The sequence below is a fragment of the Zootoca vivipara genome, chromosome 10 (assembly GCF_963506605.1).
Source record: "Zootoca vivipara chromosome 10, rZooViv1.1, whole genome shotgun sequence".
Lineage (NCBI taxonomy): Eukaryota > Metazoa > Chordata > Lepidosauria > Squamata > Lacertidae > Zootoca > Zootoca vivipara.
Genome location: NC_083285.1, coordinates 68,100,255 through 68,116,828, shown reverse-complemented (window position 1 = coordinate 68,116,828; position 16,574 = coordinate 68,100,255). Strand labels below are relative to the sequence as shown.

Below are 16,574 nucleotides of genomic sequence, written 5' to 3'. Positions count from 1 at the left end.
CCTGTATTGTGATTATTGTTGGCGCCTGCTCTTGAGATTCGCTGTCCCCCCATGCAGGAGACAGGGGGGAGCTGAGCCAGCAGGGGCTTCAGGAATCAAGAGAAACATTGACTGCCTTCATGTTTTTCCCCACATTCCCCCCCCCACACTCACATCGTGATTCGCGATATATTGCCAGATCAAAAATTATGAAACCAATATCACAATATGGACTTAAAACCCAGTTTTGGATGATATATTGATATATCACCCATCCCTAGCCAGTATCGAAAATTGCAATCTTTCAGGATCATTGCAGTCATACCTAGGAAAAAAATGTGCTTCCTTTCTAGGACCAGGCTATGAAATCCCAAATCTCTTGGAAGGCCTCTGCTGTGGCTCTGAATTACTCTGGCTCCGGATTTTCAAAGCAAAAGCTGGTGATACAGTTCAAATATTCAGGGCATGTGATGATAATTGGTAACCATGCCCCTGACACAAGTTGAAACTGGGGGGGGCTTCCGGGTTCAGCGCCAGCGTCGATCGGCGGGGCTTCGTCTCGTCTCCGAGACGGCCCGTCTCTGCTAGGAGTGGGGAGGGCAGCGAGAGCGACGCTGCGCCCCTTAGAACCTCGGGAAGGGCGTCCCGAGGGCAATTTGCTCGGCACAGACCCAATCCGGACTCCCCAACTCTTCGGCTAGCTCTAATAAGAGCTCCGGAGCGAGGAGGGTAGAAGTCGCGGGGGCCATTTTGAGCGGCAACGTTATTCTAGCAGGGAGAAGCTTCATGCCGAAGGCGGAGAGCGCTGGATTCTTCCGAAAATAAAACGATTGGAAAAGACTGTAAGTAACCTCATGATTTGGATTATTATAAAACAATTTGGATCTGGGAGAGAGGGGAGAAAAGAGGAAGCCACCCCCCCCCCACGGCAACAAAAGAGACAGTAAATAGAAACCCGAAGCCATAAACAGAAGATTTACAATTCAAAGGATCCCTCAAAGGCATCAAAGAGAATCTCCCCTTTGATGCAGGGTGAAAAGGGGAGAGAGACTGCGGTTTATGACTGCCCTGCAATAAGAGGTACAGCCTAAGAAAAAACCTTTCCACTCGGGAGCCGGCAGCCCAGACAACCCAGTGAGTTGTCAGGATTTATAAGTCAAATTTTACTTCACTTTGTATTTCTGGACTTTGTGGAATTTCTTTTTTGGCTTAAGTGTTTGTGAAATGTGAGTTCGAACTTTATTGTCAATAAGACTTGAAGAATGCAGCCAGCTTGTTAAAATGGAGTCGAAAAATAAACTGTGATCATATTCCACCCCACGTGACAAGTTTTGACCTTGGCAGGACTGAAATATGTCAACAAAAAAGTGTTCCCCTGAGTTCCAGCGGTCTGTTTTGACCTTAATGTGGGAAACAAGAATAGAGTTATGTCAAGAGGAGACACGACGGCAAGAGTTACAGGAAAAATTCCAGGAGGTGATGGCGGAATATGATTTTTTAGGAGATGAAGCTTTTGACACTGAAAAAGATGAATGTGAGAATGACAATGATGGGGAAGGAAAAGAAGAAGATGAGGATTGTGATGATTCAACACAAAATGAAGCACACCACGAAAAAAATGATGACTCTACTCTACAAAAAGTTGGATGGAGTGCCCTGCTTTTGAGGGGGGCACGATTGGTATCATTGGAACTCCAGAACGCCCACAGGGAAGAAGGAAAAAATATGCAGAGAAGAGAAGAAATTCAGGGGTCCTGTATAGTGGCCTGGATGACAAAAGACTGTAAACAGGGGGTGGGGTGAAGGGAAAGTGATGTTGTGATTAAGGATGGATTAACAGGTTTATAACTGGTCTGCTGATTTTGGAATTTGCTGGATTGGGGGGGGAAGCCGGCAATCGGGGATGTAAGGTTAAATTGAGAATAGTTATAGTTTAAAAGTGAATGGATTTTGGAAAATGTGAAAATATGGAGGCTTATAGAGGGAGAAAAAACAAAAAATTAGGCACGGGAAGAGAAAATGGGAGTTTGATTTCTCAGTGATTTGAATATTAGATGAAAATGTTAACAATTGATTTATAAGTTGTATAAGATGCAAAGGTGTATTTTTATAAAGTAAGAAACTGTTGCAGATGATAAAAAAGGGATGAAAACCGGGGAAGGGGGGGGAGGGGAAGCCCACAAAATATGGTTTTACAACTATGAATGCAAGAAAATTTTTTTGTTTTGTATTGTTTTTTCTTTTTTCTTTTTTCGCCCTTTCCCCCCCCCCTTTTTTCCTATTTCTATTTTTCTCTTTTTTTTTTTTTTTTGGTATGACAATAGATGGTTGGATGGATGTCCTCCTGCGTACTGCCCTGGTTTGCTGGAGCTCCCTGGTGGCAGGGGGGGGCTTTGGGGTCAGGGGAGGGGGGGGAGGACAGAAACCCAAGCATAAAATGGACCATCTCTGACTGTTCACATACATGGGATACTTCTGTGGCAGGGGAGGACCCATGTGGGTGGGTAGGAAGGAGGTGGAAAAGGGGTTTAAGTATGTACCTTTTTTTTTGCTTTTTTGTATTTTGTAAAATTAATAAAAAGTATGTTCAAAAAAAAAAAAGTTGAAACTGGGGGGAACTGCCCCTGCTCAACACAATCTGTTCTCATGTGGACTCAACCCAGCCATTCCTTTAGAATTTTGTGTATGCAATGTACCATGCTGCTCCTGGAATGTTGATTTCTGAATGCTGATTGATTGATTGATTGATTGATTTTTTTAATGCCACAGGCACAGCTACGGGCCTTCATCCCCGAAATGCTGAAATACTCGACGGGCCGTGGCAAGCCGGGCTGGGGGAAGGAGAGCTGCAAGCCCGTCTGGTGGCCCGAAGACATCCCGTGGGCCAACGTCCGCAGCGACGTCCGGACCGAGGAGCAGAAGCAGAGGGTGTGTGTTGATGAAAGTCCTCTTGCTTCAGCAAAGGGCTCTGACTTGGTATGACAAGTGGAAAGGCTTAGCTTATAGATCTCTGTTGGGGAAGTCTGTTGAAGTGCTCGGGGCCAAAATAATGTATAGATCAGGTAAGAACACAAGAGGGTGGCCATCTCAGCTCCAGCCAAAGGTGCTCAGCTCTCTGTTCCCAGTGGGTTCAGCCAGGCACCCCAGGAATTTGCAAGCATGGCATTTATGGGAAGAGGTCCTCCCCTGATCTCAGTCCCCAGCATCTGGTTCCCAAGAGGCATATGATCTATGGACGCAATGGTTACATTCCTGGCCATCTTGGCTTGCAGCCATTAATGACCTGTCCTCCAGGAATTTACCTCTCTGTTTTTGTAGCAGCTGTTATACCAGCAGCCATCAGAGCCCATCGCTGTGCATTGAATCCCGCTAGTTTCTCCCTTAGCTTTCAGCTAAAGCCTTGGTATTCCCCCGCTTACTTAAGCCAGTCTTTCAGATCTGGAAGCTGAATCCCAGCCTGCTTCTGGAGATGCGAAACTGAAATAAATAAAAGCAGCCGTGGATTACGCTTCATGGAAAAGCGCAGAACATTTCTCTGTTTTACAGAAGTCTTATCGTGCCTTTATAATTCAGCAAACTGTTCAAGACAGCTCACAGTCCAATGGGAAACAACAATAATAATCTTAAGACAATTTCAGAATGCACTTAAAAGCAAACCACAATGCAGCAGATAAAATTAGCATGTGATTAATAATAATAATAATACTGCAGGTAAGAAAGCAAATAAAGTTTTTGCCCAGCACCTACGAACTTATCAAAGCGTGTGAATTGCCTTTGGGAGAGCATTCCAGCTCTTGGGTGCCACAACCAGAAAAGGCCCTGTCCCTAGTAGGCACCCACTTGATTTCTTAGCAAGGTCATGTAGGAGCAGAAAGCCCTTGGGGTACCCGAGCCCCAATCTTTCCCTTCTGGGCAACTTTCCCTCATGGGCCACAAGCCAGTGGTGGGTGGGGCCAGAGTCAGCTGTGGGCGGAGCAATTGATTTAAATGTTACCTTTGTAAAGGAGGCTAGTTTCAACACATGCACTCGCACACCCCTTTCTGTCCTCCATCCAGGGAAGCAAGGAGCATTGCGAGAGCTCGAGGACACATCACAGCCAGGTAAAAAAACGAAAACTTGAGGGAGGGTGCGATGCAGGGCTGGCAAGGGATGTAGCTGGGGGAAAGGGGCGTGGCCTGGGGAGAGTCATGAGCGAGGCATATTTGGCTCCCAGGCCAGGCGTCCCCCACCCCAGACCGGCACTTTCCTCACCCAGAGCAAAGCAGGGTGGCCCCAGTTGCCTCCAGCCTGTGGCTGTTTGGGAAGATTCTGCACAAGAAGGAAAAGGCCTTCTGAGCGCACCTGTCTGTTCACTAATCCCAGAATGGAGAAAGTCATTCATTTATCCTGGTTTAGTTAATGCAGTTAAAATTTAGCAATTTTCACAATTGCTAATGTGGGCTAGAGCCACCCTTTTCACACCGTAGGTTAGCTAGTCGACTTGCAGTGATTTGGGGACCCATCGCTAGTGGTTTTTCATGAGACAATGCCTTGGAGTACCATTTGCTGGGGGGTCGCAGGTGAGGGAGATGCTGCTGAGCTGAGGTTCTGCTTGCAGGCTTTCTGTCGGGGCACCTGGTTGGCTGCAGTGCGAACAGGGTGCTGGGCTAGATAGGCCTTTGGCCTGATCCTGCTGGCTCGTCTTGTGTTCTTAATCTTGCCCCCATTGGAAGTATATTTCTGCTTTGAAAGCTCTTTATGGAGTAAAATTTACCAGAGATACCATCACTCAACTTAAGGAATATTTCAGAGCTTGATTACGTCATTGTTTGTTTTGCTTCTATTTTGCTTTTTTTTCGTTTGTCTGTTTGTTTTAAAATGGGATATGCTATCCCTGAATATGCCTTTTCTCTCCCTCTTTAATCCGGCAGGTGTCTTGGACTCAGGCACTGCGGACCATTGTGAAAAACTGCTACAAACAGCACGGCCGCGAGGACCTGCTCTACGCTTTTGAGGATCAGCAAACACAGCCTGCAACAGCAACACACAGTATAGCACACCTGGTCCCGTCCCAAACCGTGGTCCAGACCTTCAGCAATCCTGACGGCACAGTCTCTCTCATCCAGGTGAGGAGTTGCAGCAGCACAAAGAGGGTCCCAGGCTTCAGATCGGCCTAGAAGCTTTGCATTCTGGCCCAACCCCCAACCCCCCAGATGTACAGGAGCCAATTCTGCTTGTTATTTTATTGCATTGCATTGATATCCCACCTTTTCTCCAAGGAGCTCAAGGTGGTGGTTTCTCCTCATTCAATCCCCACAACAACCCTGTGAGGTAGGTTAGGGTGAGAGGCAGTGACTGGTCCCCAGGATCACCCAGTGAGCTTCACGGCTGAGTGGGATTTGGACCTTGGTCTCTTAGCTCCTGGTCTTTTAGGTCCTGGTCGCTGTCCCAGCTCCTGCAGTTGAAAAGCACACCAGTACAAGTGTTGTTGTTGTTTAGTCGTTTAGTTGTGTCCGACTAAACAGACCATAGCACGCCAGGCACTCCTGTCTTCCACTGCCTCCCGCAGTTTGGTCAGACTCATGTTGGTAGCTTTGAGAACACTGTCCAACCATCTCATCCTCTGTCGTCCCCTTCTCCTTGTGCCCTCCATCTTTCCCAACACCAGGGTCTTTTCCAGGGAGTCTTCTCTTCTCATGAGGTGGCCAAAGTATTGTAGCCTCAGCTTCAGGATCTGTCCTTCCAGTGAGCACTCAGGGCTGATTTCCTTCAGAATGGATAGGTTTGATCTTCTTGCAGTCCATGGGACTCTCAAGAGTCTCCTCCAGCACCATAATTCAAAAGCATCAATTCTTCGGCGATCAGCCTTCTTTATGGTCCAGCTCTCACTTCCATACATCACTACTGGGAAAACCATAGCTTTAACTATACGGGCCTTTGTTGGCAAGGTGATGTCTCTGCTTTTTAAATGGCATTTCCGTGCGCTCTGGCTTCCATCACGGTGTCCCATTGTGCCAGAAGCGGTTTAGTCCTGCTGGCCACATGACCTGGAAAGCTGCCTGTGGACAAATACCGGCTCCCTCGGCCTGAAAGCGAGATGAGCGCCACAACCCCATAGTCACCTTTGACTGAACTTAACTGTCCAGAGGTCCTTTACCTTCTACCTTTTACCTTAGGTCCTAATCCAATTCTAACCACTACACCACACTAGCTCTCTTGCAGTTCCTTAGTACTGTGCAAACAATATTCTGTGTCATGTCACCCCAGGGTCAAACTTTGGCAAATAGCTCTAGGCCTGATGAGTTCTGGCCCTGAGTAATAGGAATCACTCTCCAAAATACTTGGTTGGCGCGCAAAGACCCTGGAATTATTCATTTTTGGAGGAGCAAAGGGGCTGCGGTCTCTTCCTCAGGAGGGTGCACTTGTGTGTTTGTGCTATGCCATAGTTTAGCTTGGTGTGATCTGCGAATGCAGCCAACCCGAATCCAGAAAATGTCACTCCTGCTTGGTTTAATTGGTTCTTGGTTTACTCACAACTGACCTGTCTCATTGGTTTCAGTGTGACTCAAGCTTTCTCTGGGTTCTAGGCCTTGTAGCTATTGTGTAGAGATCATTAGCCTTCATGTCAATCTATTTTACTTTTTCCATATAAATAAATTTAGAAACCCACAGCTCGGCTGCAGGGCTTGGGACCAAGCTAGAAATCTGAATGAGCAGGGAAATACGTACTGTGTTGTGTTTCTTGGGCCGTGTGATGCGTATGATCATAGCCTAAGAAGCAGGCTGACTCAAAAGGCAACCCTTGGTGGCATCTCACCGAAAACCGTTGTGTGTTGCAGGTTGGCACAGGAGCTACGGTAGCCACCTTGGCAGATGCCTCTGAATTGCCCACCACTGTTACTGTCGCACAAGTCAACTACTCTGCAGTAACCGACGGAGAGGTGAGTGGCGATGTTGGCTGGCAAGCCCTGTGCCCAGAGACGGGGCATCTCATGGTAGATCACTTCCTGTAAATTCACAAGGGAAGTGTTTCCACAAGCTCCCGTGGCAGATAATAATAAAGGCCCTGAACTACACGGCAGCTAGGCTGTTTTGCCTCCCTCGGGTATGGGGGACCAGACCGGGTCGCTGGGCAGACTCCTGACCTCCCATGCACCAGCTTTGACAGGTGGGTGGAGCTGCCCAGCTGTCGGTCCCCTGGCACCATTAGGATATTGATGAGTGATTGATGACTTCAAAGGGGCTGGCCCCTCTCAGCTGATGAAGGTGCGCTGATTAGAATCAGAATCAGGAGGGTTAAACATCAGCTCTAGATCCATTTCAGTCCGGCTTTCGCCCTGGTCATGGGACCGAGACAGCTCTGGTAGCCTTAACAGATGATCTCCGTAGACAGCTGGACCGAGGTGGGTCGGGACTGCTGATTCTTTTAGACCTGTCAGCAGCCTTCGATATGGTCGATCATGACCTTTTAGACCACCGCCTTGCCGACGTGGGGATTCAGGGCACAGTCCAACAATGGCTGCGTTCCTTCATCTCAGGTCGGGGACAGAGAGTGGCGCTAGGGAGGGAGTTGTCGCCGCGGCACCCCTTGGTGTGTGGAGTCCCGCAAGGCGCAATCCTTTCCCCAATGCTTTTTAATATCTTTATGCGCCCCCTTGCCCAGATTGTCCGGAGTTTTGGGCTGGGTTGTCATCAATATGCTGATGACACCCAGATCTATCTGTTGATGGACGGCTGCCCTGCCTCGGCCCCGGACACACTCACCAGGTGCTTGGAAGCTGTGGCTGGATGGCTACGTGGGAGCCGACTGAAGTTAAATCCTTCGAAGACAGAGGTCCTCTGGCTAGGTCGGGGCGACATGGGGTTGGGGGGCCAACTCCCATCTTTTGCAGGGGCTCAATTGGTACCAGCGCCTTCTGTCAAGAGTTTGGGTGTAACCTTTGACGCCTCCCTTTCCATGGAGGCGCAGGTTGCATCCACAGCAAAGGTGGCATTTTTCCATCTCCGCCGCATCAAGCAGCTGGTCCCTTACCTCTCTCGCCCCGATCTGGCCACAGTGATCCATGCGACGATCACCTCCAGGCTTGACTATTGTAACTCGCTCTACGCAGGGTTGCCCTTAAAGCTGACCCAGAAACTCCAGCGGGTGCAGAATGCCGCGGCGAGGCTCCTTACAGGGTCCCGGCCGTGGGATCACATTCATCCAGTGCTTTACCAGCTGCACTGGCTCCCGGTGGAGTACAGGATCAGGTTTAAGGTGCTGGTTTTGACCTTTAAAGCCCTATGCGACTTGGGACCCTCGTACCTACGGGACCGCCTCTCCTGGTATGCCCCGCGGAGGACCTTAAGGTCCACAAACAATAATATTCTGGAGATCCCGAGTCATAAGATGGCTAGATTGGCCTCTACTAGAGCCAGGGCCTTTTCAGTACTGGCCCCAACCTGGTGGAACGCTCTTTCCCAGGAGACCAGGGCCCTGCGGGATTTGTCATCTTTCCGCAGGGCCTGCAAGACAGAGCTGTTCCGCCTGGCCTTTGGGTTAGACTCAGCCTGACCCCTGTGTTTTTCTCCCTCATGGCTTGGATTTATGGCCTACTTGAAATGAGGCTGCACTTTAAATTTTAATACTGTATTTTAATCTGTATTTTAACTAAATTTTTTTTTTATGTTTTATTGTGGTTCTGTTGGTGTCAGCCACTTATGGCCTACTTGAAATGAGGCTGCACTTTAAATTTTAATACTGTATTTTAATCTGTATTTTAATTAATTGTTTTTATGTTTTATTGTGGTTCTGTTGGTGTCAGCCGCCCTGAGCCCGGTTTTTGACTGGGGAGGGCGGGGTATAAATAAAAATTTATTATTATTATTATTATTATTATTATTATTATTATCAGTTGGTGGTCCAGCTCTTTGAAAAGGCTCATTGGCGCTGCTGAATGGTGGCTCCTGAAGCTTTCAATATCAGGTGTCGGGCAGGCGGGCATGGCCTAGCGAAAGCAACCTGTGAGCCAAATGTGGAGGCCTGCTGGACCAAAAGAGCGGGGCTGATTGAATCTGACTTTCTGAAACCTAAGGTTATTTTGCTGTGTACAAAATGGCTGCCATGAGAGCTTTTTTTTTTTTTGGTAGAAAAGTGATTTGTACATTTTATAAAACCATTATTTTTACATTATGTCCACCTGGATGCGGACCCACAAATAGCTGTGCTTTTTGCTGGGAAGGGGGTTAGGGGGAGGGTGGGGTTATTGGTTTGTTTTTGTTTTTATACTATGTATTTTGTGTTTTTTTTCTTGTATTTTTATGTTTTGAACTGCCCTGATGAGTTCTATGAGTGAATGGTGGTGGAATAATAATATGAGAACGAATGATTCAGTAGAGCCCTTTTTCCTCTGGGTTCCGATTTTTGCACACAGTGACTGGTATAGGTCGAAAACTTGCTTTACGTCTTTCATGAAGAACTAGCCAGGTGGATCTATCAGCAGTATCCATTTCCACAACAGCTAGCAAAAGTGTTTAATTTTTTTTTAAAAAAATACTATCTAAGGTCTTATTTTCTGTTAATGCTCTTGGTGTTAATCAGTTGCTTCGTTGCAGTGGTTATTGATCATTTTCTCAGTGCCATCCTTGTACAGGGTACTCTACCCTGATGGCAAGGAATAATAGATATGCAGAAATATGGCTCCCTGCCTCCAAGTACATTTGCACAGTGGATATACTTAAGCTTCATTTCAGCTGGGGCAGAATCAGGAGGGTTAAACCAGAGGCTTCACATAGGTGGCACCACATAAGTGTTTTGGCAGAGGCAAAGCGAGCGACTCGGAGACTGGAAAGCCCAGGCTGGGGAAGCGAATACTAACTTTTCTGAACGCTTGGGTGTGGGGAGCTGGGAAGAACAGACTCCCCTTGGAGAGAGAGGGAGAGGCCTGTTCTTTTTCTATTGGACCCAAGTCCAAGTCCCCAGGCCTTTGTGTCAGGACGGAGTAGCGAAGCCCCGCGCTTCTCTGGAAAGGGATAGGATTCTCAGGGCAATAGGTGGCAGCACAAAAACAGCTCTTGTTCCCAGAGACGCCGTCATTTGCATTTGAAAGGCCAGCTAGAAACTGGTTGTTTTGTTTTTTGAGATTTCTGTCCTTGAAAATCCCATCTGATGCATCAAAGGGGGTTTCAAGAGACAAGCCCCTCATTGTCTCAGTGAAAGCGGGCACCTTCCACCTTGCCTAATGTATTTGCTTCCTGTTCAAGCATATGAAGATGCAAAGTCGCTGCCTCCTGCAACCGACTCTGGCCACAGCCTGCTCCCTGCCACGTTGAAAAGAATAACAAACCAACCGCTAACTACCACCTCCTTTCCCCAGTACCATTTATTCCTTATGAAATACATTTACAATGTAAATACAATACACATACAGTGGTACCTTGGTTCTCAAACTTCAATCCATTCCGGGAGTCCGTTTGACTCCCGAAACCGTTCTAAAAGCAAGGCGCAGCTTCCGATTGGCTGCTGGAGCTTCCTGCACTCAAGCGGAAGCCGCGGGAGCCACGTCAGACGTTCAGCTTCCGAAAAACGTTCGCAGACTGGAACACTTCCAGGAGCCGATTTGTTCAACAACTAAGCTGTTCGAGAACCAAGGTATCACTGTATTAACATAGTCCAGCAGCAGCAGCTGCAGACTCAAGTTTGAGAAACACTGTCTTGGACTCTCCTGCCTGAGGCTCTAGTTGTTCCCATTGCTTGAGATGCCAGTGACTTATCCTGGGACTTCTTTGCATGCAAAATGTGGGCTCTCCCCCTTGACCTGCAAAGCTGCACCCTTGGGTATTGCAGGATGGCAGGCTCCCCAGGAATTGAACCCGGGACTTTCTGCATGCAAAGCAGATGCTCCACCCCTGAGCCCACAGCGCTTCCCAAATAGGCACATAAGAAACCCTGTGAGACCCATTGGTCCATCTAGCCCAGTATTACCTACATTGACTGGCAGCAGCGGCTCCCTCCTGAGGTTCAGGCAGGGAATCTTCCCAGCCGGGGCTGGAGATGCCGTTGAGGATCGAGCCTGAGACCTTCTGCTATGAAATGCTCTCCCCATGGAGATGTAGCTACTCCCTCAAAACCCCTTCCATTACCCCTCCACGTACCAAAATCTTGGCATTGAGAAATGCACCCAAGCCAGCCCAGAGATGGAAAGAGGACAAATTCCCAACCAGAGAAGAATGTCAGATTGACGGGATGGATTATGCCACAATGGCAAAAATAATCCGGAAGAATCAGAAATCAGGAAGACCAAAATTTTAATAAGGAATGGGGGGAATTTATAATTTACCTTAAAAACCACTGGAAGACAGTTAAAATTGTTAGTAGGGTTGGAATAACACTTGTAGTTTAATGGTGAATTTTGGATACAATGGAGATGTAAAAGATTTGGATTATTATAAAAGATGCAGGAGGAAATGATTAATAATAGGACCCACAAAGAGGAGGAGGGAAGTCCAGGAAGATACTCTGGAATCTTGTTTTTATGTTGTGTGTTGGATATGTGATTGTGAAATTCTTATTTGAAAAACCAAATAAATAAATTTATTTAAAAAGAGAGAGAGAGGGAGAGAGAGAGAAATGCACCCAAGCAGGTGTGGTCCCTGGATACTTTCTGAGACGGCGCGAGTTCCATCATGCCTCTCTCGTCTTCTCCCTCCAACCAGGTGGAACAGAACTGGGCAACGCTACAGGGCGGAGAGATGACTATCCAAACCACCCAGGCCTCAGAAGCCACGCAGGCAGTGGCATCCCTGGCAGAAGCTGCGGTGGCGGCATCGCAAGAGATGCAGCAAGGGGCAACAGTCACCATGGCCCTCAACAGGTATTGAGATACTGTCGCCATTGATGTTTGGGTGCTGGGCTGGTTTGGTGAAGGCCAATGGCTCCTTGCTACCTAACCTCTCTCTCAAAGTAACTTGCAAAAGAAGCAAGGATCTCTTTAAAGAAAGCTGTAGCTGGGATTGGCCAAAACGTTCACGAAGTTTCACCTTGGGTAAAGGTAAAGGTATAGGGACCCCTGACCATTAGGTCCAGTCGTGACTGACTCTGGGGTTGCGCGCTCATCTCGCATTATTGGCCGAGGGAGCCGGCGTATAGCTTCCAGGTCATGTGGCCAGCATGACAAAGCCGCTTCTGGCGAACCAGAGCAGCACATGGAAACGCCGTTTACCTTCCCGCTATAGCGGTTCCTATTTATCTACTTGCATTTTTGACGTGCTTTCGAACTGCTAGGTTGGCAGGAGCTGGGACCGAGCAATGGGAGCTCACCCCATCACAGGGATTCGAACCGCCGACCTTCTGATCAGCAAGCCCTAGGCTCAGTGGTTTAGCCCACAGCGCCACTGTTTTGCAAAAAGTCAGTCTCTTTTAGCCACAGCAGAGCTGTTTTGGGATTCCCAAGTCTGCCTTTAAGAGGCCCTCTTCTAAGAGAGCCCTGCAGTTCTGGCACAGCGTTTGTTTGCTTGCTTCCCGCTGGGAAGGCAGGGCGGCTGATGACAGAAAACACCCCAGCCGAAAACAGCGATAAAATACCATTAAAGCGTTGCACCGTTTATATTTCCCTCCTCTTTGTTAATAGGCCCCCAAGGTGATGGGGCAACAGGCTCTCGCACTTGCTTGAGAAAACCTAAGGGTCGAATGAGAAGCATGGTGGGGTAGCCAAATACCTGCGTGTTCGCTTTTAAAGGGATTTTTAAAGGATTTGGTTACGAATTTCCCATTCATTTGTTTATGTATTAAGTGCTCATTTGACTATGTTAGCACATCACCAGAGGCAAAATGCCCTTGACAATAAGCAGATGGCTACTAGCCACGACAGGAGCGTAGCGTGGGGTGCTGAGGGGGTTGTTGCCCTGAGGTCCAGCACCAAGGCGTTCTGGCAGTTCCCTCACTGCAAGAAGCAAAGCTACAGGGAACCAGGCAGAGGGCCTTTTCGGTAGTGGCACCCGCCCTGTGGAACGCCCTCCCATTGGAGGTCAGGGAGATGAACAACTACCTGACATTTAGGTAAAGGTAAAGGGACCCCTGACCATTAGGTCCAGTCGTGACCGACTCTGGGGTTGCGCGCTCATCTCGCATTATTGGCCGAGGGAGCCGGCGTATAGCTTCCAGGTCATGTGGCCAGCATGACAAAGCTGCTTCTGGAGAACCAGAGCAGCACATGGAAACGCCGTTTACCTTCCCGCTGTAGCGGTTCCTATTTATCTACTTGCATTTTGACGTGCTTTCGAACTGCTAGGTTGGCAGGAGCTGGGACCAAGCAACGGGAGCTCACCCTGTCACAGGGATTCGAACCGCCGACCTTCTGATCAGCAAGCCCTAGGCTCAGTGGTTTAACCCACAGCGTCACCTCGGTCCCTACATTTAGAAAACACCTAAAGGCAGCCCTGTTTAGGGAAGGTTTTAATCTGTGATATTTTAATTTATTTTGGTAATTGTTGGAAGCCGCCTAGAGTGGCGGGGGAAACCCAGCCAGATGGGCGGGGTATAAATAAAATAATAATAATAATAATAATGTGTGACGTTTTAATGTATTTTAAATCTTTGTTGGAAGCCGCCCAGAGTGGCTGGGGAAACCCAGCCAGATGGGCAGGGTACAAATGATAAATTATTATTATTATTCTTACAGCACCTTTCAGCTGGGGGTGGCTGAGGAGGGAGCAACAGGTGTGTGCCCTGGCCACTGACCATCCTGAACAGCAGACACACACAGTCTGAATGTTGTCACCTGTGGTGGCGGGCCGTGGGGTGCCCTGCCTCTCCACCGACTCCGCAATAACATTCAATATCAGACCTCTGTTGCTTTCGAAGCTGATTCCCTCGCCGACACACACACACACACACAACAACTCGGCTTCTAAGCCTCAGATGCGCAGGGGTATCGGCAGGAAAGGCTGCTTTGCTGTGGGGAAATGGTTCTGATGGCAGCGGATTTAATGGCGTCCCCCGAGGGTTTGTTAACAAGCCTCCAAGCGCCTGAGCTGACTCAAGCAATCCTTGTTCAGGAGTGAGACAATGGCTACCCAGAGGCAGCTGGGCTGGGAGCAAACAGGATTGCAGCCGACCGACACGGAAGCCAGAGAGAAAAAGCATTGTTCTTTCCGGGGAAGTAGCACTACTGTTGCAGCCTAATAGTCATAGTATATATACTACACCCAGAGTGCCTGGGGCAACCCAGTAAGATGGGCAGGGTACAAATAATAAAGTTTTTATTACAGTTGTACAGTTGGTTTTGAACAGCTTAGTTCTTGAATGTTTTGGCTCCCAAACATCGCAAACCCGGAAGTGACTGTTCCGGTTTGCAAACTATTTTTGGAAGCCGAACATCTGACGGGGCTTCTGATTGGCTGCAGGAGCTTCCTGCAGCCAATCAGAAGCTGCACTTTGGTTTCCGAACGTTTTGGAAGCCGAACGGACTTCCGGAACGAATTCCGTTCGACTTTCAAGGTGTATATATTTATTTAAATCCTGCCTTTTCCCCCCTGACGGACTCAAAGTGTTATAAACATGAAGGCAAAACATTAAAAAACAAGAAAATATTAATAGAATTGTATATGTATGCATACATATAATTATGTTAATGTTTGCTTGTTTTTTGTTGATTCCACCCCCCAAAGCCTGTTGGAAGGAGAAGGGCTTCACCTGCTGGCAGAAGAACAGCAGGGAGGGAGCCAATCTGGCTTCTCCAGGGAGGGAGTTCCAAAGTCTGGGAGCAGCCACCGAAAAGCCCCCCTTTCGCGTCCCCACCACGTGTGCCTGTGAAGGTGGAAGGAGAAGCCCACTCTTCAAAGAAGAGTACACATAATACCTGTTCCCCATTTCCAAGAGATCAAACTCTCTGTGTGGCAGCACTTGCACTGTGGAACTCCCTGCCTATTGATATCAGGCAGGCACCTTCACTGTGCTCTCTTCTGTGTCTGCTAAAAACATTTTAGTTTCAACAAGCCTACCCAGACATATACAGTCCTACCTTGGCTTACGTTACCCTCGGGTAATGTAAACTTTGGGTTGCAAAAGCGGCAAACCCGGAAGTATATTTCTGGGTTTCGACGCATGTGCAGAAGTGCTGTATCGTGCCGTGCACATGCGCAGAAGTGGCACCTCTGGTTGAGGAAAGATCAGGATCCGGCCGGAGCTCCGAAACGGATCCTGTCTGCATCCGGTGGTACCACTGTATTGAATATGGATGTATGTTTTGATTTGCTTTTAGTTTGCTGTCGATTTTATGTTTTCTTTTGAATTGATTTGCTTTTACAGATAATTTTTTTAACCGATGGTTGTGTTGTTGTTTTCTCTTCATAAACTGCTTCGAGGGATTTTTTTTGACAACCAAGCAGTGTATAGATTTTATGAAATAAACAAACAAAGAAGATGCTTAGGTGGGGATATTCTGGTGGCCCCTGACTTCTGCAGGGCTTTTGTGAAGATAGGCATGTTCTCCATCATCTCACCAACTTTGCCATGCCTGTTACCTAGAATCAGGAACACTTGTTGTTTTTTAACTTCCCAGGGTTAGAGGATGAACTTGGGACTCCTGTCCATGCCAAGCACATGTTTCATTGCTCTCTCTCTCTCTTGTTTTGGTAACCTATCTTCTCCTTGCCTTGCAGCGAAGCAGCCGCCCACGCCGTCGCCACGCTTGCAGAAGCCACCCTCCAAGGCGGGGGCCAGATTGTCTTGTCCGGTGAAACTGCAGCAGCCGTCGGCGCGCTCACCGGGGTTCAAGATGCGAACGGTAGGCCGATGCAGATATGCAATTGCGCTTCTTCCTGATTCCTTTGTGAACTCGCTCCGACTGATGGATGGGGGTGCAAAGTCTCACTGGGCCCAAAGAAGGCGATTCCCAGCCAGAGCAGTAAAATCTACCCAACTTTGTCCTTTACTCGCCTTAAAATGAGTAGCTTCCTGAGTAGTTGGGCTCTCAGAATGCAGGAAAGTTTGCAGAACTTAGCTTCTCCATTTTATAGGTCCCTCTGCTTGCTTCCTCCCCCCCCCCTACATTTGCATCAACTGAGAATGTGGCTGCGGGAGATGGGTGGAGCCACTCAACTCAGGTCTTTGCATGCAGAGGTCCCAGATTCAGTTCCACAGCTTCACTGGGAAAAAGGTCAGGTTAGCAGGTGACAGGAAAGACCTCTGCACAAGGTCTTTGCACTGAGGTGCAGGTCCGAGGGCCTCCTGGGGGTTCCCTCACTGCGAGAAGTGAAGTTACAAGAAACCAGGCAGAGGGCCTTCTCGGTAGTGGCGCCTGCCCTGCGGAATACCCTCCCATCAGATGTCAAGGAAATAAACAACTATGTGACTTTTAGAAGACATCTGAAGGCAGCCCCGTAAAGGGAAGTTTATAAAGTTTGATGTTTTATTATGTTTTTGTATGTGTCGGTAGCTTCCCAGAGTGGCTGGGGCAATCAGTCAGATGGGCAGTGTGTAAATTTATTATTATTATTATTATTATTATTATTATTATTATTATTATTATGAGGTATTATCAGACCTCAAGGGCACAGACCAGCCAGGCAAAAACCCCCTAGGAAGTCTGCAAAGCAGGGCTGGCAAGATATGGCCTAGGAAGAGAGAGCATGCCTG

The 16,574-nt window shown here is 48.1% G+C and overlaps 1 protein-coding gene across 9 annotated transcripts in view; it reads left to right on the top strand.

Annotated features, from left to right (window-relative positions):
- Nucleotides 1-16,574, top strand: part of NRF1 (nuclear respiratory factor 1) — a 73,757-nt gene that overhangs the window by 36,384 nt on the left and 20,799 nt on the right. For 6 of the 9 annotated variants that reach the window (XM_060279247.1, XM_060279245.1, XM_060279244.1 and 3 more), the window contains 6 exons: nucleotides 2,749-2,955; nucleotides 4,036-4,080; nucleotides 4,891-5,085; nucleotides 6,799-6,900; nucleotides 11,654-11,811; nucleotides 15,599-15,723. In XM_060279247.1, the coding sequence (XP_060135230.1) occupies nucleotides 2,749-2,955; nucleotides 4,036-4,080; nucleotides 4,891-5,085; nucleotides 6,799-6,900; nucleotides 11,654-11,811; nucleotides 15,599-15,723 (832 nt within the window). The remainder of the gene's footprint in view (nucleotides 1-2,748; nucleotides 2,956-4,035; nucleotides 4,081-4,890; nucleotides 5,086-6,798; nucleotides 6,901-11,653; nucleotides 11,812-15,598; nucleotides 15,724-16,574) is intronic. The other 3 variants (XM_060279250.1, XM_060279249.1, XM_060279251.1) reach the window with 3 other exon arrangements.